Consider the following 25,106-nt stretch of genomic DNA (forward strand, 5'->3'; position numbering starts at 1 on the left):
TACAATGTGAATTGTACTTGAATTTCCCAACAATAAAGTACTTCTATGTGTTGGTCATTAATAATTAGAATCTAATCCCTCAGTCTCACCGAAAAAACGCTCGCATATTCAATAGCACAACAGCACCACCCTGTGGTCAGATCATGCACTTACAACATCATCACTTCACAGGTTTTTATGGAGATCTGTTAATGTTTCCGGGTTCATTCTGTGACAATAGTAATCATTCCCAGAGATAATTTATTTAAACGCTGAGAAGCATTTTTGTACAGTTTGTGTTGTGTAGAGTTTTTGCATGTGCATCATATTCTGGAGGAGAAATACATATTTACGTGAAACAAAACTATGTTTATGTCTCCTAACTTTTATGTGGATGGAAAACTATCAGCAGAATATAAAATCTATCACACGGAAGTAAACTCGAATGCCCATATTTAAACATGCCACCATTAGATAATCTGAGCCGCATCAAAAGATTAAGATTATAAGGGATAAAGATTTGTAAGTCAGCGTCAAACAGATATCACAATGAGGAACCTTAATCACAGCAGGCAATGACCCAGAAACTTGTGGTTTTCTAAGCGTCATGAATCCTCCCAGCGGTCAGCAGGGTACACTGGTGGTTCAAGAGCTAAGTGCTTTCTAAATACATACAATCATTGAAATTGAATGAAACTGAATGAAGCCGATAAGAGAACTGTATTCCACATGATGTCACAAAGCAAAAAAGCAGGCTTAGAGGCGTAAATTGTCTTTTTATTTTATTTTATACATGAAGTGTTATGTAACATTAATCTAACCAAAGTTTGTTAGGTTAAACTGTTAGCACCGTTGGCTATGGGCACCGCTAACGCAAGCTCTGCCATGTTGCGTTCTCTCAATCTCATATTATGAGCCTTTGGATTGTTGTTTTTACCAAAACCCCATGCAAAACATGAAACACTCCTTCCTGCACCTTCTAGCTAACGTTACGTTAATAGAGAGGATTAATGTCTATAACTGCTCCCTTACCCCAGAGAAAGCTTTTAAAGTTTTCAATAGAATATTATATCTATTATAAGACCTGTGGTCCCACGACCATTTTGTTTCATATATTGTATACATGGGCTAACAATGTACTAGTCCACCTTCTGCTTTATTTCAAAACAGCATTGGCGCTGCTAGCACCGTTAGCTGCTACACCATTAGCTTCTAGCACCGTCAGCTGCTAGCACCGTTCTCTGCTACACCATTAGCTTCTAGCACCGTTATCTGCTACACCATTACTTCTAGCGCCGTTAGCTGCTACACCATTAGCTTCTAGCACTGTTAGCTGCTACCAGTGTTAGCTGCTACCAGTCGCTTCATCTGGAGCAATGTTGAGACAGATGTGCTCTTAATGTTGCATTTAGCACCTTTAAGTGACGTAATCCGCGTTAGAAAATCGTTACTTTTGAAACAAATATGATGATTCATAACAGGACACAAAGGCCAGGCGTCCACGTTCAAGCAATACATTTTTGATGCAAACTATTAGTAATTCATTAATTAAATGAGAATAAATGATGACGAAGTCATAGAAGTTTTCAGAATAATAAGCCACTTTTACATTGATTCATGCATCCAAATCAAACGCTTTGTGGCTTTACGTGAAACGCACATTCCTCTAACACTGTTCTTCATATTCTGTCGAGCTTTAAATCGATCGAATACTCTTCCATCTTTCAGTGTTACTGGTTTCCACCATGTGCTACTGGATGTCTCGCCTTTATTCTTCTGCACTTGCAGCCAATCACACAAGGTGGGACTTTGCCGTAGTAAAAAGGGGTGGGGCGCGAGAGGAGGGAGCGGAACCCGGATGCTGATGCTGACCGATGAGGAGAAGGGAGCTGGAGAGGGAGGAGGAGTGTTTGAGGGTGGGGGGGTAACAAGAAAAAGAGAAAGAGGAGCCGGGGTATTACGGGCAGCAGCGGAGGGGAAGAAGAAGACACTCCTGTCGGGTGCGAGCAACTTCTCCTAACCTCAAAAGAATTTATTTCATTAATTTATTTTCCTCAAATTACTGTAATTTGTGCGCGAGGCAACAGCCAAAAGCCAAAAGCGCCGGCTGCGGATGGAGATGCGCACAGCCGGCTAAGGGAGTGAGGCTAGAGCGACGGAGAGAGGGAGGGAGGGAGGGAGAGAGGGGAGGAGAGAGAAGCAGACTCGGATACCACCACCAGGCCGGCTGAGGATGCTCGTTGTTTCTCGGAGCGGGATTAATCACCGGGCCGAGCTCTGATCCTCCGCCGGCGCACCGAGGGTCGCCTCCTCCCCGCCCCGTCTCGCGCGGTCCGGCCCCGCGGCTTAGTTTGCCTTTTTCCTATTTTTAATGCTCTCCCCCGCTTCTCTTCTCCCCTCTTCCTCTGTTTCCTGATGCAGGGCCGGGGAGGGGTGAGCCAAAGTGTGCACCGGATATTGGAAAACCCATTCTTCTTGCTGATGCTGTTGTGATAATAGACTATTATCCGGACGACGCGCGTGCTTCCGCACGAGAAGAGGAGACACAGAGGGAGAAAGAAGCATAAAAAGAGGAGAGGGGGGAGGCAGGGAGGGAGGGAGCGGGGGGTGTACGAGCCTGCAGGAAGGATGATGAAAACATTTTTTGGACGGTAGCAGCAGCGAGGAGGAAGAGGAGGGTGGTGGTGTGCGTGGAGGGGGGTGGTGGGGGGGGGGGGGGGGTCCCTGATATCGATCAGAGAATGGATTCAATCAGGAGCATTCTGTCTCGGGACATTTGAGACCCTGCTCTTACAGGAATCAATCTGGGGCCGATGCGTGCAGCCCGACTTTCGGCCACTTTTATCCGGCTGCAGAAGATACACATCAATTAGCTTTAAACTACTGTTATTTATAGCGAGGAGGGGGAGAGGTGGGGTGTGGGCTCGGCGCGACCATACACCTCCCTCAGCATCGCTGGGCGACCGGTCAAAACCTCACGCGTCCTTCCGATCGTTTTTCTTACTCCGGATGATGCTGCACTCCGTGCCGCCCTGAAGGAGACGCAAGACCCGAAGCCGAAGAAGAAGGGACAGGAGCAGGAGAGGATCCCGGGAAATTACTTTATTCTAAGCCCGCACGTAGGTACAGCGACCGGGCCGGCGCTGGAGCCGCTGGCCGCGCGGGAGCAGCCTGCAGGGCCCGGCGTTAGAATCACGACCGGTCCTCCGCGCCTCCGCCCGGCCGCCTGGGATGTGCGTGACGGCGCCACGCACAGGAGCAGAACGCCACCCGCCTCACATCGGGAGAGTAGCATTTCAGGATGAGCAGCAAGGAGCTGACGGTGGGCCCGTCCAACCAGTACGTGGGGCCCTACCGGCTGGAGAAGACCCTCGGGAAGGGACAGACGGGTAAGCGGCGCCCCCCCCCCCCCCCCCCCCCCACTTGCACCCCTCCCTTCGGGTCTTCTGTGTCAGGGTCGAACAGCTGATTCAGAATCACTCATCTAATCTGCAGCCCGTTTTATTTTGGTACAATCCTCCAAGGATGTAAAAGGAATTCATTGCCTGTTTTTTTTTTTAAGCAGACACAAATTCTGGTTCCGTCTTTTTTTGGCCCATTGTCAGTTAAAACTGATTTATCCCTGTTGTTACACTACATGACGATGTGAGATATCAAACCGGTCTCCCTCTCTCCCCCCGTGTCTCTTTGCTCCCTCAGGGCTGGTGAAGTTGGGCGTCCACTGCATAACGGGACAGAAGGTGGCCATCAAGATTGTCAACAGAGAGAAACTCTCTGAATCCGTCCTGATGAAGGTAACGGCTTGACCCCGTACGCATCACTGTGACTGTACAGAACGCTCCGGCTGGAGGCCAGCTGCAGCTGTCTGGCCCGCAGGAATAGCTTTTTATTTTAGTCAAGAATTGCCCCGTCCGCGTGTTGCAAGGCACGCTGCCTCTGGGCCCTGAAACAATAGAGATGATTCTGCTTATTAAGCCCTCCGACGGAAGGTATGCACTAGTGCTGAAAAATGATAAATCATAGAGAGTTGGAAACTGAAGCCGTTCTACTTCTAATTTGGCCGACTGCTAGTTTCTCTATTTTTAAAGGTGACACAAGAAAGCGTTGCGTCTTGGGATTGTGTGTTTCAGTATTTTTATTTGACCTTTACATAACCTTTATCAAGCCAGGATAATCCCGTTGTGATTTTGAACTTTATTCAATGCCGAGATGGCAATGCTATACAAATAACAGGTTTAAATAAAACGAATCCCCAGAAAGCGACCCGAGACATGATAAAGTTTACATGAAGGATGCAACGGATTTGAGACAAACCAGCAAAATAATTGTCTTTCAGTGTCAACACGACTACATTCGGTGCCCAAATGATCCCTAATCCTGTTTTTAAAATCCTGCACACTTTCAAAAATAATCTGGAGCTTGAGCCAAGATGAGGGCGCAGTACCTTTTTAAAAGCGCTTTCCCCAAAAACGGTAAAGGCATTTTGCCAGTTTCTTGCAAACGTGAACCCATGTTCCCTTCTATGGTTGTGCACACAAAGAACATACCAACTCTCTCAGGCGGCCTGCAGCGATGGGGAATGTGTGGGGAAACCCCGAATCCGATACAGATCATAACGCACAGTGAATCTCATGAAAAAAAGAATTAACAGGTAAATACACACATTCCAGAATCCTAAAAAAACACAGATTTGAATATAATCTAAACTAATGTTTGTCTTTTTGTGCGCAAAGAGAACTTTTCCTCCTGGAGATGCCACCATAGTGTCTCTGTTCTCTAGTATTTCTTTTGGAAAGCTGCCCGCTGCCTACTCACGGCTGCTAACTGCCAGTAACCGCATTACTGGGTCAGCTAGAGCGTGTTTAGCTACAAGTAGCCTTTTCCTGTGGACACCGGAGGACCCAACACGGCACAGGGGGGAAAACAGAACACGTTTGAGACCATTTTTCCCCCAGCTGTCGCCCACTTCTCATCCTCCCGCTGACACTCGGTGACTACTTTTTAAGGCGCAGTATAAATAACACACTGGAGGATCGCGGCATCACGCTTCTCAATACGCTGCCATTTTCTCAGAAACACTGTCAGTTTAATCTTTTACGTGCAGAGATCCGGGACACACGGGGGCTCAGATTGCACAAAAGAGCGATGAGAGTCCTGTAACAATGTTAGCTGTTACAGGAACTGTGATGAATGCAAACTACAGCTCTCACCACTCTGATTGCATAATACAAATCATCTTTTTAATCCATGTGGCAGTGTGTTTTTATCACAGATTTCCCAAAGTTGAAAATATATTATCTTTATATATACTGCTTTCACAATATATATTGAATGGTATCGACTGCATGGCGATACGCATCGTACAGCAGCCGTACAGTCCAATGCAATCTAATACAAAGGTTCTGTCTTGAACTGTTATGTAAATAATTTCATTATTTGTTTGTTATTGAGGTCATAGTTAAAAAAGACTCCCAGAGGTGAACATCCTCAGCTGTGGTATTGGATTGCATTAGACTGTGCAGGGGTATCTAATAAACATGCAACTACATGTATTTATCCATTGCAGCAGAGCATCACAATCCATTTATTTTTAATCATATCAGTCTTTTTAATCAGGGATTGTCAAATAGCAACTGATGGATCAAACGTGACTTTAAACCGATTTAAATGAAGAGATTCAGCAACACATTTACATTTTTCAAAGTCCTTAAATCCCAATATGAAGACTGTGGCGAGCGTGTGGAGAGAAAACCATTATGGCCGTGTGACTGTTTAGTAAGTCATGCTATAGGGAGCTGCTGGTGCTGAAATGAGACCTGATCAATTTTCTACGTAAATGCAACCTTTTAAATCTAACTGATTCATATTAAAGGAAAGGTTTGGATACTTTTAAGTCAATCTTAAAACAGCACTCGCATGACCTCATGTAGGTTTCTAGGTTATTTTGGTCATTGTGGCCGTCCTCTAACTGTGCCTTTTGTCATCCGATCACAACAGGACACATTAACGGTCAAGTCTGTCCACCCATCCCTTCAAAACAAAGCTAATAAATAACAGAACAGTGGGGAACCTTTTCGTGAAGAATTTATAGGAAATGAAATGTCTTTTATCCCTGAAATAGCAAAGCTCTGTTGGAAACAAACAAGTCTGCTGATACTGCAAAGAGGAGTGTAATAATGACAACGGGTAATCTTCATTTTGAAGGAGTTAAAGATCAGTAAATAAACTGGGGAAATAAGTGGAGCAACTAATGCCCTCATTTGAGAGCATTTTTCATTCAAACCTGGATAGTGAGAGTCTGATATTTACAGCTGGCCTTTTGAGAATATGTAAGAATATCTTGCTCTTTAGTTGCTAAATGCTCCACTGCGTTCATCAGCAAGTCGCTAACAGTGTCTGTGCGGTCGTTTACAGTGACGTAGTTTACAGTGTTGTACTTTACAGTGAGGTTGCTTACAGTGTGGTACCTTACAGTGAGGTTGTTTACAATGAGGTAGTTTACAGTGAGGTTGTTCACAGGCAGGTACTTCACAGTGAGGTACTTCACAGTGAGGTACTTTACAGTGAGGTTGTTTACAGTAAGGTACTTTACAGCAATGTTGTTTACAGCCAGGTACTTTACAGCAATGTTGTTTACAGCCAGGTTCTTTACAGGGGGGTTGTTTACAATGAGGTAGTTTATAGGGGGGTTGTTTACAATGAGGTAGTTTACAGTGAGGTACTTTAAAATTAGGTAGTTTACAGTGAGGTCGTTCACAGCCAGGTACTTTACAGTGAGGTTGTTTACGGTGAGGTACTTTACAGTGAGGTTGTTTGTAATGAGGTGGTTTACAGTGAGGTCGTTTACAGTGAGGTACTTTACAGTGAGGTTGTTTACAGCCAGGTGGTTTACAGTGAGGTTGTTTACAGTGAGGCACTTTACAGTGAGGTTGTTTACAGCCAGGTGGTTTACAGTGAGGTTGTTTACAGTGAGGCACTTTACAGTGAGGTTGTTTACAGTGAGGTTGTTTACAGCCAGGTGGTTTACAGTGAGGTACTTTACAGTGAGGTCGTTTACAGTGAGGTTGTTTACAGTGAGGCACTTTACAGTGAGGTTGTTTACAGCCAGGTGGTTTACAGTGAGGTTGTTTACAGTGAGGCACTTTACAGTGAGGTAGTTTACAGTGAGGTCGTTCACAGCCAGGTAGTTTACAGTGAGGTTTCTTACAGTGAGGTAGTTTACAGTGAGTGTTACGGTTTCTTTCTGGTGAAATCAGTCGGCTAGTGAGAATGATTTGATACATTTTCCATCTGAACATATTGGTTATTGGAGGTTTATGTGTTTTAGGAGGTATAGGTCTGAGCTAGCTTTCTCATTTTTTCTGTATCACTTATCCTTCAAACTCTTCACCAGTGTAAATAATAATTTGCTTTTTCTGCTTACTGTCTACAACAAACAAAGTTCTGCCTTTAAGTGAACAAAAAATGTATAATAACATTTAAAACTGTCTCCCTCTGCTCAACACCTGACCTAACTTTACCTTTATACTTGCTTCTTCCCTCTCTCCCTCTCTTTCTTTCTACCTTCATCACATGTACCGTCCTCCTGACATTTCAATCTCCATTCTTTTTTAACCTCTCTCCTCTCCCTCCCCCTTAACCTTTCTCCACACGTCTCCCTTCTCCGCCTCCATCCAGGTGGAGAGAGAAATAGCTATTCTTAAACTAATAGAGCACCCTCACGTTCTGAAGCTGCATGACGTCTATGAGAATAACAAATACCTGTGAGTATCTCGTTTTCCTTCTGCTTTCCGCTGACTGTCTTGCTTTCTTTCTTCTTTTTTTTTAATCTTCTTCCTGGATCTACGCCAGAGAAGGAACAACCTTGAATCTGAAAGGGAAAATAGCTTCTGTAAAGTAGAACTGAGATGAAAAGCCACATCACATGGGAGATGTAGAGGGCTGTGGGTGTGTGTTTGAGTTTTTTTTGTACGGATGAAGCATTCATGGATTCTGCGCATGAGTTCTTACATCTTTCACTTACCAAAGATTCTTCCCTATCCTCACCCAATGCTGTTGCCTGACTTCTCGGGCCTCCTGCCCCCTCCCCAGGTATCTGGTTTTGGAGCATGTGTCTGGCGGAGAGTTGTTCGACTACCTGGTTAAGAAGGGCAGGCTGACCCCCAAAGAGGCCAGGAAGTTCTTCAGACAAATTATCTCCGCCCTCGACTTCTGCCACAGTCACTCCATATGGTCCGTGAGCGCCTGCTGACTTTAAGGCCTTTTTATTCTTGTGTAATTTCCAGTTTGGTTTCTCAACCCCTCTTCGCCATGTAGAGTCAAAGTCTGTTCCCCCACCATTGCGGGTCTGCCTTGGCCTCAAAATGTATATGGTTAGCCCCTACCACTCCATTTTCCACAATGCTCATCTCAAGCCCTACGCTAGGCTAATGCTAACCAGCTATCTCATCCATAACTTACCTTTCACTTTAGAAATGGGCGATATGTGAAACGCTGTTTATTGCAATGGTCAATATTATTTACATACTTGATCCGGTCTCATGACCTTCTATGTATTAGAACTAAATATGGGAGCAAGCCCCTGTGTTTATGAGGTGGTTATTTGACACTGGCGGGCTGGTTGAAGGTACCCATCCGTAGTGTATGTCAGTAGATGTTGGTTGGCACGCACACAGATTTGAGAGTCCAAACGGAGTTACGGACCTAAAGAAATGTGCTGCTGTGGATGTATTTGAAAAATAACGTAAGTGTCCACTATGTTTATAATACAGCAGTTTACCTTCCTGTGAGACAGCAGTACAGTCCTTGTTTCCGACAGGGACCTTAAGCCGCTATCCGGGCGCTTGTCCAAATTCGCCACTCCGTTGAAAAAAATACAAATTTTATCCTGAAAAATACAGATTTTGGTCTGCTGCTGCCTCAATCGGTTAGTTAGTTTGTTATATAGTGTGACTTTGGTGAATCTAAACTAACCCCTTTAAACACTAAAGTGACATAATGACACTTACCAACAAACTGACTAGCTACACAACGGGGTCTGCTAGTTTTTTAAGCGAGCCTAGATGTACATAAAAAGAGATGCCTCGTTGTAAAGTAAACCTGTAAAAATATTTGAAGTATTCTCTAAAATACATTTGTTAGCTTATGGTCTTGAAAAATACATACTTTGAAGGTGTTTGTGATTGTTTGTTTGTGTGTGCGTCCAGTCACAGAGACCTGAAGCCAGAGAATCTTCTCCTGGATGAGAAGAATAACATCAGGATAGCAGACTTCGGTATGGCCTCGCTACAAGTTGGGGATAGCTTGTTGGAAACCAGTTGTGGGTGAGTGCTGAATTAGATCGATTGGCAGACGGAAACACAGACAACAACACTGTTGTGACAACTCGTCAATCACAAAGTAGCCACGCCCTAAGGCATAACCTGCTTTATGGTCTATTTAACTTTAAATGGGACATCATTTTCAAAATGAACATCATGGTGTGATGGAGAAGGCATGAAAGTGGCGACTGTACTGGAATTAACTGAGGTAATAAATTAAGTGAAAATCAGGCCAGAAATAATCCACGTTCAGGGCTCTTCCACTTTGGCTTTACTTTACATAATTGATGGCTTTGTTCATACAAAGCTTAAGCGTTTTTAAATTGCCTGCTCATCAGGAACTATGTGGATTTAACACATATAATGAGTAAGGGGTTGTAGCTTTTGCCTGGATTCACCTATTCAGTCTATTTAATGAATAAAACATCAAATCAGCACCTGCGTCCTTTATCTGTGTGCATTTGGTTATATCGTTTCATAATAGCATCTTCTTCCTTCACAGGTCCCCACATTATGCTTGCCCAGAGGTCATAAGGGTTAGTTACTTCGCTCTCATTGTCATAGTGTGTGTGTGTGTGTGTGTGTGTGTGTGTGTGTGTGTGTGTGTGTGTGTGTGTGCGTTGCCATGACCTTGCATTTGGGTTTCAGGGAGAGAAGTACGACGGTCGCAGAGCCGATGTTTGGAGCTGTGGAGTCATCCTCTTTGCTCTTCTAGTCGTAAGAAGATCCTTTAACTCTTATTCTCATCACAGTATTGAGTTGCTTTCTCTTTTTGCCCTTTCATTGGCGCTATGTAAGAAATACAATAACTCCATTGAACCTCACCCACAGTCTACTTTCAAGCCAGACTTTCAGCGTATCACCAATAAATCTTAAAGGGATATTTTGACAGCTATTGGCAGCCCGCGGCGATGTTGTGATGAATGTGTTTTGTTTATATCCTGCTGGCGAGGTAGTGGGACGCACTTTTCCACTGGATGACAGTTGGTGGCTGTAACCTGCCAAGAAAGGCAGACAATGCGCCAGCAAAGAGCAAGAAGAACAAGAGAAGAAAAATGTTACATACATATGGAATGGATTTTCAGTGAGAAACATAACACACAGACAAAGCTGTATTCATCTACAACAACACCGCAGGGCTTCCTATAAAGGAATGGCTCGACAAAGGAGTCAAAATCTGCCTGCTGACGCCTCTGAAACTCACACATTATATCTTGTTTTACACTTAAGTTACTGTGCGAGTTAAACTAACAAAATAATATAATAATAGTAATAATAATGTATTTATTGAGCTTTTTAAGTGCTGCTATCCATGTTTTCTTACGGTAGGACGCGGCTGGCTTTCATACTTCATGCTGGACTTAGCTTACCGGTAGCTTAGCAAGTTTTTACAATATATCTACGACACAAATTGTTGTAGTATTCCTTTAACTATGGAGAGTGGAACAACGTTTGTTGTAAAAAACGGGTGCTTCAACACTACTAATTCATCTCTCTCATCCTACTTCCTGGTCTTTCTGTCTCTCTCCATCCTCACCCGTCCCCTTCCAGGGTGCGCTGCCCTTTGACCACGACAACCTGCGGCAGCTCCTGGAGAAAGTGAAGAGCGGGGTGTTCCACATGCCCCACTTCATTCCTCCGGAGTGTCAGGCTTTGCTTAAAGGAATGATAGAAGTCAACCCCGACAAGAGACTTACGGTGAGCAGGGCGGCACCGCGGGGCCACGGGGAGAGGAACAAGTATGTGTACAACATGAGGGGCATTCTCAGATCCACAGGAGAAAGTCTTTGTTTTATGTAAACTAAGCCCTGTCTGGGAGTTTAAAAGGTCAGCCGTAGTTTTTCAACCAGGTCATGAAACTAACGTTAGTTTAATCAGATAGCGAGATGAGGCGTCGCGCTTTTCAGATTTCAAAATAGTTTGTTCTAAAATTGGGAGGCTCTTTTGACTTTCTCTGGTTAAAATTAAGGCCATAATGTTCAAAAATAAATCTGCATGTCAGTGCTAAATCCGCCGCTGGTTTCATTCTGAGCTGCACATGAACGGAGAACTGAGGAATGGAAGGAAAGGAAGGCAGCGTTTTAGCACACAGTCACGTTGCACCACAGCGGTTTTTCGCAGAGCATGAAGCATGAAGCAGACATTCAGAAGGAAGGAACAAAAGAAACGACCCGGCCCCCGGGCGTTGCCTCGAAGACGTGACAGAAATTGACGTTGACACTGGACCTTACAGAAGGAAGAGGAAGGAGATGAGCAAGGTGGAAAGAAAAGAGCAGAGGAATTTTGCCCAAAGGGAATGCAGTGGAGTCAGCCATGACAGGACAGAGCTATTATTTCTGTCTTCAAAGGCATGTTAGCAGTTTATTTGGAGACGTGACTCATGCAAAGCGAGATCTAGGGAGGAAGAGAGGTATAAATGTATGCACGGATGTACAATACCATTGATTGGTGGCTGCAGGGAAGGATGGAGGAGCTGAGGGTGGGAGGGGGCGAAGACCTCTCTCCATTTTCACCTAAATGACAGCTTTCCCTCCTGAAAACAAGACTTGAAAAGAAACGGGCAGATTGAGGCGACTGAATAAATGAATGAGCGAGTGAACAAGCAGCTGCAGGAAATTCCACTGCGCTGAGGTTTAGAAAGAGGAGTGGTGGTAATGCAGGCCCGGAGCCCGGAGGGGAGACGGATCCACGCTTCGGACGCCGAGAGGCGGCGACAACTGTGATAATGTCGACAGAGAGGAAGCCCGGCCATTTAGGCACTGAGCTACGACAGGGAGAATTCAATCAAAGCCGTGGATTTGTCTGACGAGCAGTTGATTAATGGAGCCTGAAACCAGGTCAGACCGTCTCTCTCGCTCTCCCCGGCTGCTAGTTGCGTCCATGGCAACCAAAACAGGCAGGGAGACAGATTTCAAATGTATATAAGATGCACATTCAGCACCCACACGGGCCTTTCTTAACATACTGGTATCAGGTAACGGGAAGTGCTGCAAACTGCACTTCAGGAGGACGTTAACGAATGCAGAGCTCTGACTGCATACAGCTGCTTGATAGCTTCCTCTCGGCAGACTCAGTTCACAGCAGGCCTTCTTTTTACATGCTTGCAGGACTGCAGCTGCTCCATTACTCCAACAAGTATTGATTAATTGGCTACCACTGTATGTATGCAGGGATGGCAGTGTTTTGTAGGCCAATATCGGAAGTTAGCATCGCCCTGGCTCTCTTGGAGGCCTGTGGGATTTTTCCATCGGGTTTTGCATTATTGCGAGTTACAGACCTTATTTCAGGCATCTAACCAAAAACTCTTAGACCGAGAGTCGAAGAAACGGGAGCTGTGCAAAAAATGCTCATCCATTTTACTGTTTTATGACTAATTCCTGTCATTCCAAGCAGGACTGGACTGCAGGGTTACTTTTCTTGAGGTCATAAACGCAGATACAAAAGTCTGCAGCCGTGCAAGCAGCCCGAGGCTGTACCTGAAGTTAATGCTAACATCAGTATGCATCAGGGGGCATCGTGTATGAGACACACTTTCTACTTTCTGACCATGACTGTGCAGCTAAATTGCCTTCGGCAGTGTCCAATCCTGACTTTGTATTTTTCAATACACACACCCCAGTGTTCAGGTCAATTTTTCTTTGTTGATGTGTAATTTTAGGTTAAATCTGCTGTAAAAACAGAAAACCATGCTTTGATTAATGCTATAATATTGACTTCTATTTTTCTGGATTACAGCTAGAAGCAATACAGAAACACTCCTGGTACCAGTAAGTACCAAGTCTTACCTTTTTCTTAAGTACTCTACATTTTCCCTGTTACTAAAGTAACTCAGCAGTGATTTCTCACACTTTCACTTGGGTCAGCCAATGCTCTAACATGCAGCACACCTCATACTGTACATACTGAGTGTGATGTAAATATTGTATAAATTGATTCCTATTATGAGCTACATTGCTTTTTGAAATAACAACTTCTGCCTGCACCAAAGTAATTTCCATTTTGGCTTAAACTTTAAGGTTTTTTAGAAGCCACTGCATATGCCAATGTATTTGTACTACAGCTTCCAAGGTGAGCTGTTATGTCCACGTTGAAAAGGATGTCTTCAAAAACCGGGCAAATGTGTGAAATCTTTCTATGAAACCTAGATCATAAAAGTCTGGCACGAGAAATATAGGAATGACATTGTAACGTACCGCTTCGCCCTGCAAATTATCAGCATAATAGTTGGTTGTGAAGTTCCTGTCTGTGCTTGCAGTAAACCTTGAGATGTTTCTAACGTTTTTAATTGCTCGCAACTACATACGGGGATTTTTTCCTCTCAGAGGTGGCCGTAACGAGCCGTGCCCGGAGCAGCCGCCGCCTCGACGTGTGTGTGTGAAGAGGATCGTGTCCTTAACAGACCTGGATCCTGACGTCCTGGAGAGCATGTACTCCCTGGGCTGCTTCAGAGACCGGGTCAAACTCACACAGGACCTTACAAGTGAGGAGTGAGTAAATATAACCCACCACATTTCCTCTGTGAGCGGATGGCGACGCATCATTCAGCGCCAGTGTTGACACGTGTTTGTTGGAATTTATGACAGGAACAACTTTCATGAAATAGTTCTACAAACCTGCTGCACTGTCGCCTGCATAATGCATTCATATTTGATATAAAATAGATCCACTGCACCTCTGGATCCCAAGTAGAACAGATGTGTCGTGTCTCACACATGCCAACATCTGCAGGTGTGCTTCCAACTCTAGAAATACAGCGACCTGGTCACTGGCCCTTAGCATCAAACTGTGTTGTCGTCCAAGGGACAAATCTGCGAGACCGCTGTTTGTGACCAAAAGTCAACCGTTATGAGTGCTGTAACGTCGTAGTTTGATGCCTAGGCCCGCGGACCACGGGGCATTGTAGAGAATGTGTTGGCTCGGGTGCATGCTGAGAACAAAAAGCACAATAGTGTGTTTGGTTGCTTTAATGTCCTTCCCGTGAAGTCTCTCGCTCTCTCTCTCTCTGTCGCTTTCTGTTGTTGTGATTTTTGTCCTATCGTGCCCGGTGAATTGCTTACATCATTAATCTGCCTGGCATGGCAGGAACAAGAGAGCCAATGTCAACAAGAGCTCGTTTGTATCCCATCGGTCGTTGCCCCCTTGTGTGATGATGTTTCTCACTGACCTCCACAGAACGAGCAGAGTAGCATCAACAGTCTCTGGACCCATCAAGTCCCGGCCCGATTCTGCCTCGGGGGGGTTTCTCGTGCAGCCATTGGATAGAATTTAAAAAATCGACTTCCTCTTCCATGCACCTTAAACCCGTCATGGTTTGCAGTGCGATTAGCAACTTGAGAACTGGGTTGGAGTCGAGAGACGGCGTCTGGCACTGGTTTTGTACCACAAGTAGCAGGTCTACACTTATTTAAGGATACGTTTTCTAGCTAATGAAGAGCTGAATCATCGTCAGACGACAGCCGATGCTTTCCGAGGTTGCATTTCCATTTCCGGTTTATGAACCGAAGCCTGCTCAAATATGTTTAGTCAATAACACTCAAGACCACAAATGGAAAGCGGAATGCTCAGTGATTCTGCATTCAAATGCAGATATCTGTTTACTTATGAGTTCCTGACCGGGCCGTCCTATTTACATTCGTTCTTTTTCCGTGAAAAAGCCTCAGTCTTTCTGGTACTCTGAGATTCACTTAGTAAAACGCTGTCTGCGTCCCTTCTCTTTCTGACGTTCCGTTTCTCTGTCCCTCTGCATCGGGTTCTGCAGGGAGAACCAGGAGAAGATGATCTACTACCTCCTGTTGGACAGGAAGGAGCGATACCCGAGCTGTGAAGACGAGGATCTCCCGCCCAGAAACGACCTCGGTGAGGACGCCGGCTCCATAACCTTTTTCACGGTCTACGCAAGAGCAACAAGACAAAAATTCAATTTTTTTTGGTTCAGACCCACCCAGGAAGCGCGTGGACTCCCCGATGCTGACGCGTCATGGCCGCTGTCGTCCAGAGAGGAAGAGCCTGGAGGTCCTCAGCGCCACAGACCAGGGGTCTCCCACCCCGCCTCGCAGGGCCCTGGATACTAATGCACACAGCCAGAGGTAGGACGCGTCGGGGCAATAGTTAACATCCATGTTAATATTTCAATTATAAGCGTAAATCAGCTCAACGACAAGCCAACTTATAACACACACATAGAATGTTTCTTTTAAATCTCCCATTCGCCTCGATGATGGTTGTTGTTTGTTGCTGTCTTCAAAAGGTCTCGCTCAGTCAGTGGAGCGTCCACAGGTCTGTCCTCCAGTCCTCTCAGCAGTCCCAGGGTAAGAACTTCCCTCTCTTCACCTGTGTTGTAGAACTATTCACTGCCTCTGCGCTGCACGATGCAACCTGCTGTCACAGAGTTCAACCTGTTGAGTGTCTTAAGCTAATTAAACGTTTTTAACCTAAACGTTTTTCACTTTAATGTCACACAGTCTCCCAATTTAATCTCCCAATGCCCTGTCAAATGTACTTTACATCACATAATCTCACTAAATGATTACACTCAGTGGCGGATTAATGCGCCCAGTTTGTGTTTGCTAATGTCTGGCAAGCTTTTTTACATATAGTGATGTTTTTGCTTTCGGTTTCACACATTTTAACGAGCAGAAGGAAACCCAATATGTTATCATAGATATTATTGCAAAATTTAGAAGCATTCAAAGGAACATTTTGGCCGGTGTCTTACGGACTAGTGAAATGGTTATATATGGTATATTTATTCGTTAACTGGCTTTCTTTGTCGTGTTTGAATGATGAAGGTGATCATATTGTAATTGCGAAAGAATCCCGTGGAAAAATCAAATCCTCTGCGCCATAGAGCTCCCTTGTTGTTAGAGAACTATTAATAAACACACCACTCAGCCACAGTGTTGCACTGGGTGACGCGTTCCTTTATTGTCGTGATAATGGGAAATGTGTGTTTTAAAAAAAAATCATTCCCAAAATATGTGTGATATTCCCAAAAGAATATCACACATATATTCATCCGCAGCTAAAAATAGTACCAAATAAATGTAATATTTCCTGCAGTTTGAGTCAAATGTGATATGTGTCTCCAGTAGTTTTTGAAGCTCATCCTCCTTCGTTAGGGACCAGTGGGCTTGGAGTTGGGTTGGGTCTTTTCTGAAGACACAGTACTTACTTTCATAGTGAACATACAACAACGTACATCAAAACAACAACATTTTTTTTGTGATGCTGTTTTATTTCCTCTGCTAACTCTGGCTGACACTGTGGCTGCTAGCTCCGCCAGCCGGTTCCATCCCCCGTCACATGCTCAGTCATACACATTCCCATTTCATAGACACAGCATGCTGTGCCGCACACCGATGTGTGTGTGTGCGCGTGTGTGTGTGTGCACATGTTGACGCTCACAGCCACGATCCCCTGAATCCATTTGCCACCTGAGTGAGTCTTGTGAACAAATCGTTTTCATAAACCATAATTCATGACCATTGCTTTCTGTCATCTGTCCGTCCCTCCTTCCTCCCCGTCTCTGTCTCTCTCTGTCTACCATCAGAGCCCGGTCTTCACTTTCAGCCAATCAGAAGTCGCCTCTGCTTCCTCCTCCAAAGACCCCAAAACGGGAAGCGCCACCACGCCTAGGCCCACCCGCCCGCCACCCGACCCCAAAACACAGACCTTGCCCACGAAGTGCCCCGCTGACCGGCCCCACCTCCACTCCATGAAGTCCCTCCCACTCGGGACGCCACGCTCCCCTTCCCCATCCCCCTCGCCACTCCTCTCCCCCATCCCACGCTTCTTCAACTTCCCCTCTCCATCCGTCTTCAAGTCCAAGAACATCCACTCGTCCTCTAACTCCTCTGCCGCCCCTCCCCCTGTGTCGCAGGTCACGCCGCAGGGCTCGCCGCTGCCCACCCCGCTGGGCACGCCCGTGCACCAAATCCACCACCCTTCCTCCACCACCCCCCCCTCCTCCTCCTCCTCCTCGTCCTCCTCCAGGGCGGACGGGGCCGGCGGGGCCTCGCTGTCGCTGACGCCGCCCTCCAGCCCGGGCGGCAGCGGCGGTCTGGCCGCCTCGAGCTCCGCCCACTGGAGGACGAGGCTAAACTCGTTCAAAAACAACCTCCTGGGCTCGCCGCGCTTCCATCGGCGCAAACTGCAAGGTGAGCGGAGCGTTTGAACAGCGGTGCAGATCATCAGGATAAAACCTTCGTTTAAAGAACGTTGTTTGTCATCTCAATGAGCAGTTTAAACAATCAGAGTTAAACTACTCACGTCCAAGATAGAATCTATTATTACCAAGAAACGGCCACGCGCCCCCGCCGCAGTTGATTAATGTCTGAGTGATAATCTCTAATTAGGGCAATTAGATGACGCCGGTCATGAAGAATTACTGCCTCTTTGCCCCCCTCTCTCTCTTTCTCTTTTTAGTCCCCACTTCAGAGGACATGTCCAGTTTGACGCCCGAGTCCAGTCCAGAGTAAGTCCACGCAAGTCTCAGTTGGTTTTTAAGTGCAACACAACGGTTTGTCGTATGACTAAATAATCACACCACTACGTCCGTTTAGTAGCGTCTGGAGCTTCGACACTTCGTCAGCAGAGATTAGTGTGCCACCGAGAAAGAACTCTCGATTTAAATTCGACAATTTGTTCGATTTTCATGGACCTGGCAAAACCCAAGCATTGGCTTTGATCATTGTGTAGTTTTCCACATATATATGGTATGGCTGTGACATCCTGGCGGCCCGTTTAGGGGCACAGTAATAGTATCTGCAGCCTTTCGGCTCATGCTTCATCACAGGCTCATGGCGTTGAGGGGGTATTTGTTCCCTGACGCAGCAGAATTCTCTCCTCTGCTGCTGTTTTTTATTTAAACCGTATCGACTGCTTCAGAAAGTCAAATCCTTGACCGAGCACTGTCTCAGTGAAGCCCAAGTGAACTGTGTTTCTGGAAGAATCGGTCACATGTCCAACACTTGTCCATTTGCAGACTGGCTAAGAAGTCGTGGTTCGGTAACTTCATCAGCCTGGAGAAAGAGGAGCAGATCTTCGTTATGATTCAAGACAAGCCGCTCAGCTCCATCAAGGCCGACATCGTCCACGCCTTTCTCTCTGTGAGTACACGGGTCCAGCGTAAAGGAACCTCGACAACTTAAAGCATGCCCGGCACAGTGCGAATTGGGGCATTGAAAGCGGAGATGAAATATTTGATGTGTGTGATTTCGTTTGCGTGTCCAGATCCCGTCCCTCAGCCACAGCGTGGTGTCTCAGAACAGTTTCCGGGCAGAGTACAAGGTGTCCGGCGGACCCTCCGTCTTCCAGAAGCCTGTCAAGTTCCAAGTATTATTACATCACTTTCTATTTGTATTCTGTTACTATTCTCTTTTAATGTATAACACATACTTTTATCAACTGTGACAACGTATTGTTTGTCATCACTTTGTATCTTTATTTGTACAATTATGGGGTGTGAAGCATTGGAATATATGACATGAAATCACATCTTAGTATCTTTTTCACAGTAACCCCGCGAAAATATTTGTATTGCTGATTTAACTTATCACTCTGCTTATAAAGAAATGAACGTATCTCAAAAACTCAAACATATGCAGAGTTGAAAGAATACATTTGTTCTTTACATCAAGATTTCTTCTCTCCCGCAGGTGGACATTGCATTCTCCGAGGGGGAGAGCGAGCGAGAGAGGGAACCAGCGGAGCGGGAAGGCAGACGGGAGATGGGCATCTACAGCGTCACCTTCACTCTGATCGCAGGTAGGGCGGCGTGTTTGTGTGGACGACACACAAGCAGAGAGCAACGCAGATCTGGAGGTTGATAAGTACGTTGTCAGTCCAGTCTGGTGGTCAGGTACGCGAGCAACCGGTTATTCCTGTGAGCAACCGGTTGTTCGCTGAGAGGCGGTGGCAACGTGCCTTTGTTGCTGGATCCTGTTGACCCAGAGCAGCTTCCGTCTGCAGTACAATAAAGACTTTAAAGAACGCTTAAAGAAACTTTAAGCTAAAGGTTATTTTTAATATTTTTTTATTATTTTTATGTTTGTGTTTGCGAGCAGTTGCGTGCTGTTCTGTCTGAGGCGTGTAGCTTACTATATAAAACAAAAACAAAATGATTGAGAGAACAAGTCAAGCAAATTGAACAACAAAAATATATTGACGTGCAAATTAATGTTATGTAAAAAGAAAACTTGCCGCTGTTGTGTTGAGGCCTTGTGGACACTCACCTCAGCTTCAGTATTTTTTTTCCTGAGGGTGAATTTCTATATTCTTTATTTAACTTCAGAGTTTACATTTTCAACGTTTTAAACCGTAAGAATAAATGAATGAATAAAAACTACTCTCCCAACCAGGTCCCAGTCGCAGATTCAAGAGAGTGGTGGAAACCATTCAGGCTCAGCTCCTGAGTACTCACGATCAGCCTTCTGTGCAGGCACTGGCTGGTAAGAAGCACACGCACACACACACACACACACACACAAGCTACATGTGCCAACAGTTTAGTGGTTTGTTTCACGTCCTCTCTCCCCGGTTTCTACCCCTGGCCCCTCAGACGAGAAGAATGGTCAGCTCTCCCGCCAGCCCAGCACCCCATCGCGCCAGAACTCCCGGCGTTCCGAGAGCGGATCCGAGCGGGGAGAGAAGGAGCGCGCGGCGGACGCTGGCGGCGGAAGCGGGGGCTTAAGCGGGGGCACCTTGCAGAGGGGGGGCTCAGGGAAAGACAAGACCAGACTCCTCTCGTCGTCCAACGGGACGCAGTCCCATCCCTGAATGGGGATGTTGTGCGAGGATCATCAGCCTGGCATTTTTCCTCTTCCCTCCCTCGATTTTTCCCCACATTCTTTCCTTCCCTATTTCCTAATCTCCCGCCTTGCTTCCTACCATTATTCCAAAGCCACGGGACGGAGGATGGGGGAGGCTCTTCCTTGAAGCTGATCCGGGGGATATGAAGGGGATGTCCTCACAAAAGACTGACATGTGGGGGTGATCGAGTTGAGCTGATCTCTAATCAGCTTTCAAGGACAGTTTCGCCCCCAGAGGTGGGACAGGCCCGACAACAGGATTATCCCACCTGACCAGAGAAATGCAAGAAAAGCTCACAGCCAGGAAAACAGGTTAACCACCCAGTCTAACGAATCAAGAAAGCACATGACCTTCCCATTGACCAATCACGCAACACGGGACTCATAACCAACAGCAGACCTCCACCAGGTAGTTGAAATGACAAGGGAGGACACTGGCTAAAGACAAAGCCCCTTAAGTCGTTCTCTTTTATCATTTTCTGACCAACTGATGACATGGATCATCACCTCAACGCCACCCGACCACACATGCTGAGTCACATGACCAGGAAACCCGCACTCCCCCATTCTCCTCACTCTCTAACCGGAGACGCATGCGTGTTCTCAAGCAAAGCAACAAAAAGTGTCCAACTTTTGAGAAGGCATCACAGGGGGGTATTGATTTGGACTTGATTGTTAAAGTGGATCTTTTTTCTGCTTGCTAATCTGCAAACGGAATGCGCTTCCTTAAAGAATCAAGGCGCCTTGATTGAGAAGGAAATGACGGAGCAAAGATCCGGCGCGGTCCGCGTGGCGTAGCCTGGCGCGAGACCGAAAGACCAGCTTTTCTTTGAGTGTTTAAGAAGCATAAATCCCATACATTATTTCTGAATAACACTGACAAAGCTATGATACCGTGTTGCCTTTAATGGAGGAGAGTAAGTGGATAGATAGTTAGATTTAGCCCCATTTTGAGGACACTATTCACACCACACGTAGAATGTCTCGCAAGTGAAAAGTCCCACCAGAGAAAGGGGGAGCTGAATAGATAGATGGACTAAACAGAGGAGAGATAGCAGCAGGTATCCGTTAGGTAGCTAAGGAAGGACAACAACAGAAGAAACTTGCATCCTAAGCTAACGTAGGGACAGCAGTTGAAATTCCAATAATTAAAAGTTGCTGAAAAAGTTTGAAGATGCTGATCAAACGGGACTTCCGTGCTTTTTAGACCCACATTCGGCAACTGAAAACATTTCCTATGTCGCTTCACGTTTGTCAATGGACGCAGACGGACGCAGGGCGAAGCCAAAGCCCTAAACTCAAGCTTCTGTCTGCCTCTTTGAAAGGCGAGAGGCAGATGGAGATGAACTGAAATGCTGTTCTTGTCAGGAAAGGTAGATTGCTAGAAGTACAAAACAACTTTGGCTTGTCTGTTGTCATAAAACACTGCACAAAGACAGCTGGGAGTGGGAGTGGGAGTGGGGGTGGGGCACACCTAAAGAATGAAATCTGTCTCGTTTCATTTTTTACTTTCGATACCCTCTTTTTTCTACTCTGCTCCTTGTCTTTTTTTCATGTTTTCGTGTTTGCCACCAGCAAAGTAGATGGCGGCGCCAACCATGTGAATGTCAAACACTCTTGAAATTATTGCAGGAGTGAAAACATTTCTTTTCATATATTTATTGAGATTGCATTTATTTAGTTATTTATTTGTTGCAGTGTCTTTGTTGAAAGTGTAATATTTTGTATTTTTTTCATGAATGGAAAAAGCAGATGGCTGAGGACAGGGAAATGTCACTTTTAAGTAGTCTGACTTTAAAGCAAACCAGTTTTTCATGAGGAAAAAAAAACTGTAAAGCAACTCAACCCTTTCTTCTTTATGATTCTGAAAAACTTGATGCTGCAAAAATACCTCTACAGCTTTACATCGTGTCTTTACCTGCTACTATTTTCTTAATTTAGCTTATTGTTGGCTGCAATAGCTGTTCACATTCCTACAACACTAGACAAATATTCCACATTAACACACACAATCACGCTCAGTTAGAGATAAGCTCTATGTGGAGGTTTATTTAGCATTTAGATGAAATGCTCCAACCGCCGGATATTCATCAGTGTTGAGGTTATTACTCCTTGAGGCGCTGGTCCATTTGATTTAGTTTAGGCCCACATAAGGAGCGCTAAACTACTGGCGACTCTCCATGGTGAAGTTTCGCTGTGACGGCAAAATCAAGCGGTAATTAACCGCAACGTGATGCCTAATCTTCACTCTCTTGTCTTGCCGTTGGAAAGCGCATTGCTTTCGCTAAACAAGTGTCCACTTTGTTTCGGCATATTTGTCCAGGAACAAGTGTAGCAATTAAGCACGGTGGAATTAACAATCTAGTGACAATAGCTAACTAGCAAACAGCGGGCTTGCTAGTTAGCTTTCTAATTCCATCGTGTTTTAATGCTTTTCGGGTTACATTAGTTACAGAAATGAAGCAGAACAGTTAGCTGTTAGCTTGTGGCCGCGCTTGCCACAACGGTCCGCCATTCTGGACAAGAAAAAGCTACCTAGTTTACCGGCTAGCCACCCGCTTTCCCAGAGCTACTTCCCCTCTATTCTGCTGTAAACCACATTTTACCGTCACACAAAGACCACTCTTTTGTACTACTAAAATGACAACGTAAAACAATTTAACGTCTGATATTTTCCTATTCTATTTCTTTGGAAATATTACCTGCAAAACTGACATTCCCACCGTTCTCAGCTGTACTTTGTGGTCTCTGGTAACTCGCACAATAGCATGTGAGTAAAACTAAGAGGATGAGGCTTTTGTCTATCTATGGCCTGACAGTAAATGCATTTCATTGTAATATTCATTACCTGTGAAATACTGTGTTCACGCTGACTAACACCTCACTGAAACCACAAAACATCCCTTATTGACCTTCAATAGTCTCAACACACTTTGCACACTAACTGCCAGCAAACTGTGTGAAAAACAGGAAAATGTGGTTCACGACTCTTTAAAAACCAAGAAATCCTTTCAACACACTGGACTTGACCTTGGCTGAAGTATGGCGGAGAACTAGGGCACCATGTGAAACATTTTCTTGAGTTCTGAGTTTACGGTTAGGAAACCTAAAAAACATGTTTTTTAACATGTGGCCCTCATCCACTCGGGTTAGGTCGGGTTAGGTCTCGGCATGGTTTTGTATTACGTTTAGAAAGCTACGGGCAAACTATTGTCTTGGCGGACATAATAAAGAAAGATTTGAAGTTGCGCTGGTTTAATTTTAGATTTGAATGTGATCCCGCCCTTTATTTTACCAGCCTGGTGCTCAGATTGGCCCCTCCTAGCAGTGGGGCTACACACATCGGAAAGGTCAAAGGGGCAGGGAGGCTTATACTTACACCCATAGATGAAAAATAGTGTTATGTCAAGAGAGCCTAGTTAAAGGATATGAATGGGAGGAGGAAGAAAGAAAGGCAGCAGCATGCGGCAGGTTTTGCTCTACTTCAAGCAAACTTTGCATACAAAAAAAAAGACACAATGGGATCCTTGGCGCATTTGCAGCTGAACAACTTGCAAAATGATCTTATTGGAAGAACTCTCACCCCTCCCTCACTCATTCCTCCCTCACAACCCCACCCACACGTTCACCATACATTTCTACACCCCCTCCATTCTTCCTCTTTGTATTTTTTCCATCCCGCTCCACGCCCATTCTTCTCCCGGCTGCACATATCTCACTCCCTTATATAATCGTCTCTTACCCTTGTATACATTTTATACGCACCGTATGTTCACGCAGATGCTGTGTACGTTTGAATACACTATGCCTGTTTCTGTCTCCATTGTATGCCATCCATATATATGTACACTATGTTTTATCGACACTGTAGTCACCGTACAATTCTTCCTCTCATCGTTATTGCTCATTCTTCTTCTGCAGTTAGAATTGTACGACTATAATCTCTTGTATCCCGCCCATATTCCTCTCCGCCCCTGTCCCTAACCCCCCCCACCTCCCCCCATTTTGTGCACCTCCACTCCAGACAGTGGAAGGAACAATTTGTGATGTCAGGAAAAAATTGAGGGAGGGCGGGTCGAGAAAACAGCAACAAATGATGATGATGATGATGATGATGATGACAACGACGCAGAGAAATGTTTGTAGTATAATTACAAAAAAAGGAAAAGTGCACTATTATGACAATGATTATTATTGCCTGTGAGAAATACTGACCAATAAACAACAATGGACATATAAACGTGGGTGTTTGTGTTACGTTGCCTTGCACAGTACAGAATGTCCAGTCATTGTCATTACATGGGATGGTGGCTATTTTATCTGTTATTATATTTCTCTTGATATAAAAACAATGGGAAAGGAAAGGACGGCCAATGTTTATCTCTGTGCTTGTCTGCGCTAGTCTTCAAACGGTCAAAAAGGAAAACCAGCATTTGTTATAGCATTGGTATTTACTCTTAACAACAAGTATTTGCGGCCCATGGTATCAAGGGACAGACAAGTTATTCATTAACCAGAGTTCGACTTTTGTGTTGAAGTCTGCCCAAGTTGTATAGAGTGAAACTGTAAAGTGTAGCCTTACTTACTTTACTGGGACCACCGATAACCAACCATGGAAAAAGCCCAATAAAGTAAGCCATGTAATCACTGTGATGATTCCCCAGCAGGATAATTAAAAGTGTGCTTTTGATTCTTTGAGGTGTATTTTAATTTCATTATTTTATTTTCGAGTTTATTCTCTATTTCGTTTTTGGGGACACTGAATTCCTACCATTCATCTTATTTCTTTAGATCGTCTACAAGTAGGCGGGTCTCCATTGCTGCCGCTTTCTGAAGACACTTTGAAAAAAGAGTTCTCACTCTGACAGTAATCCAGAGGTGTTTTCGTAAAATGAAAGATGCGAAAGCAAAGCTCTCACAAACTTTATTTTGGATCAGGTGGAGATACGTTCATCCCACAAACAGTTAAATTGTGGTAATTGTGTTTTTTTATTTCATT

The 25,106-nt window shown here is 45.0% G+C and overlaps 1 protein-coding gene across 6 annotated transcripts; it reads left to right on the top strand.

Moving 5' to 3' along the window:
• The first annotated feature begins 1,863 nt into the window (after positions 1-1,863).
• On the top strand, positions 1,864-24,347 carry brsk1b (BR serine/threonine kinase 1b). 6 transcript variants are annotated; one of them, XM_040190609.2, is made up of 21 exons: positions 1,864-1,979; positions 2,401-3,368; positions 3,679-3,773; positions 7,657-7,742; positions 8,071-8,211; positions 9,186-9,302; positions 9,802-9,835; positions 9,948-10,016; positions 10,851-10,997; positions 13,035-13,066; positions 13,622-13,786; positions 15,058-15,155; positions 15,235-15,385; positions 15,547-15,607; positions 16,849-17,455; positions 17,724-17,772; positions 18,283-18,406; positions 18,531-18,632; positions 18,956-19,064; positions 19,658-19,747; positions 19,858-24,347. In XM_040190609.2, the coding sequence occupies exons 2-21, from the start codon at positions 3,281-3,283 to the stop codon at positions 20,073-20,075; spliced, it is 2,583 nt and encodes an 860-aa protein (XP_040046543.2). In that variant the 5' UTR covers positions 1,864-1,979; positions 2,401-3,280; the 3' UTR covers positions 20,076-24,347. The 6 variants fall into 6 exon arrangements, with proteins under 6 accessions (XP_040046543.2, XP_077940675.1, XP_077940676.1 ...); XM_078084549.1 differs by having other exon boundaries at positions 19,658-19,744; positions 19,846-24,347; XM_078084550.1 differs by having other exon boundaries at positions 17,179-17,455; positions 19,658-19,744; positions 19,846-24,347.
• The last annotated feature ends 759 nt before the right edge of the window (positions 24,348-25,106 follow it).

This window comes from Gasterosteus aculeatus, chromosome 11 (genome assembly GCF_964276395.1).
Source record: "Gasterosteus aculeatus chromosome 11, fGasAcu3.hap1.1, whole genome shotgun sequence".
NCBI classification, from domain to species: domain Eukaryota; kingdom Metazoa; phylum Chordata; class Actinopteri; order Perciformes; family Gasterosteidae; genus Gasterosteus; species Gasterosteus aculeatus.

Excerpts from the sequence above, each read along its gene's own strand:
- brsk1b (XM_078084549.1), top strand. The coding sequence starts at position 3,281 with ATGAGCAGCAAGGAGCTGACGGTGGGCCCGTCCAACCAGTACGTGGGG. Across the intron at positions 13,787-15,057 it reads CAGGACCTTACAAGTGAGGA|GGAGAACCAGGAGAAGATGA; the intron begins GTGAGTAAATAT and ends CGGGTTCTGCAG. Across the intron at positions 15,156-15,234 it reads CCCGCCCAGAAACGACCTCG|ACCCACCCAGGAAGCGCGTG; the intron begins GTGAGGACGCCG and ends TTTTTGGTTCAG.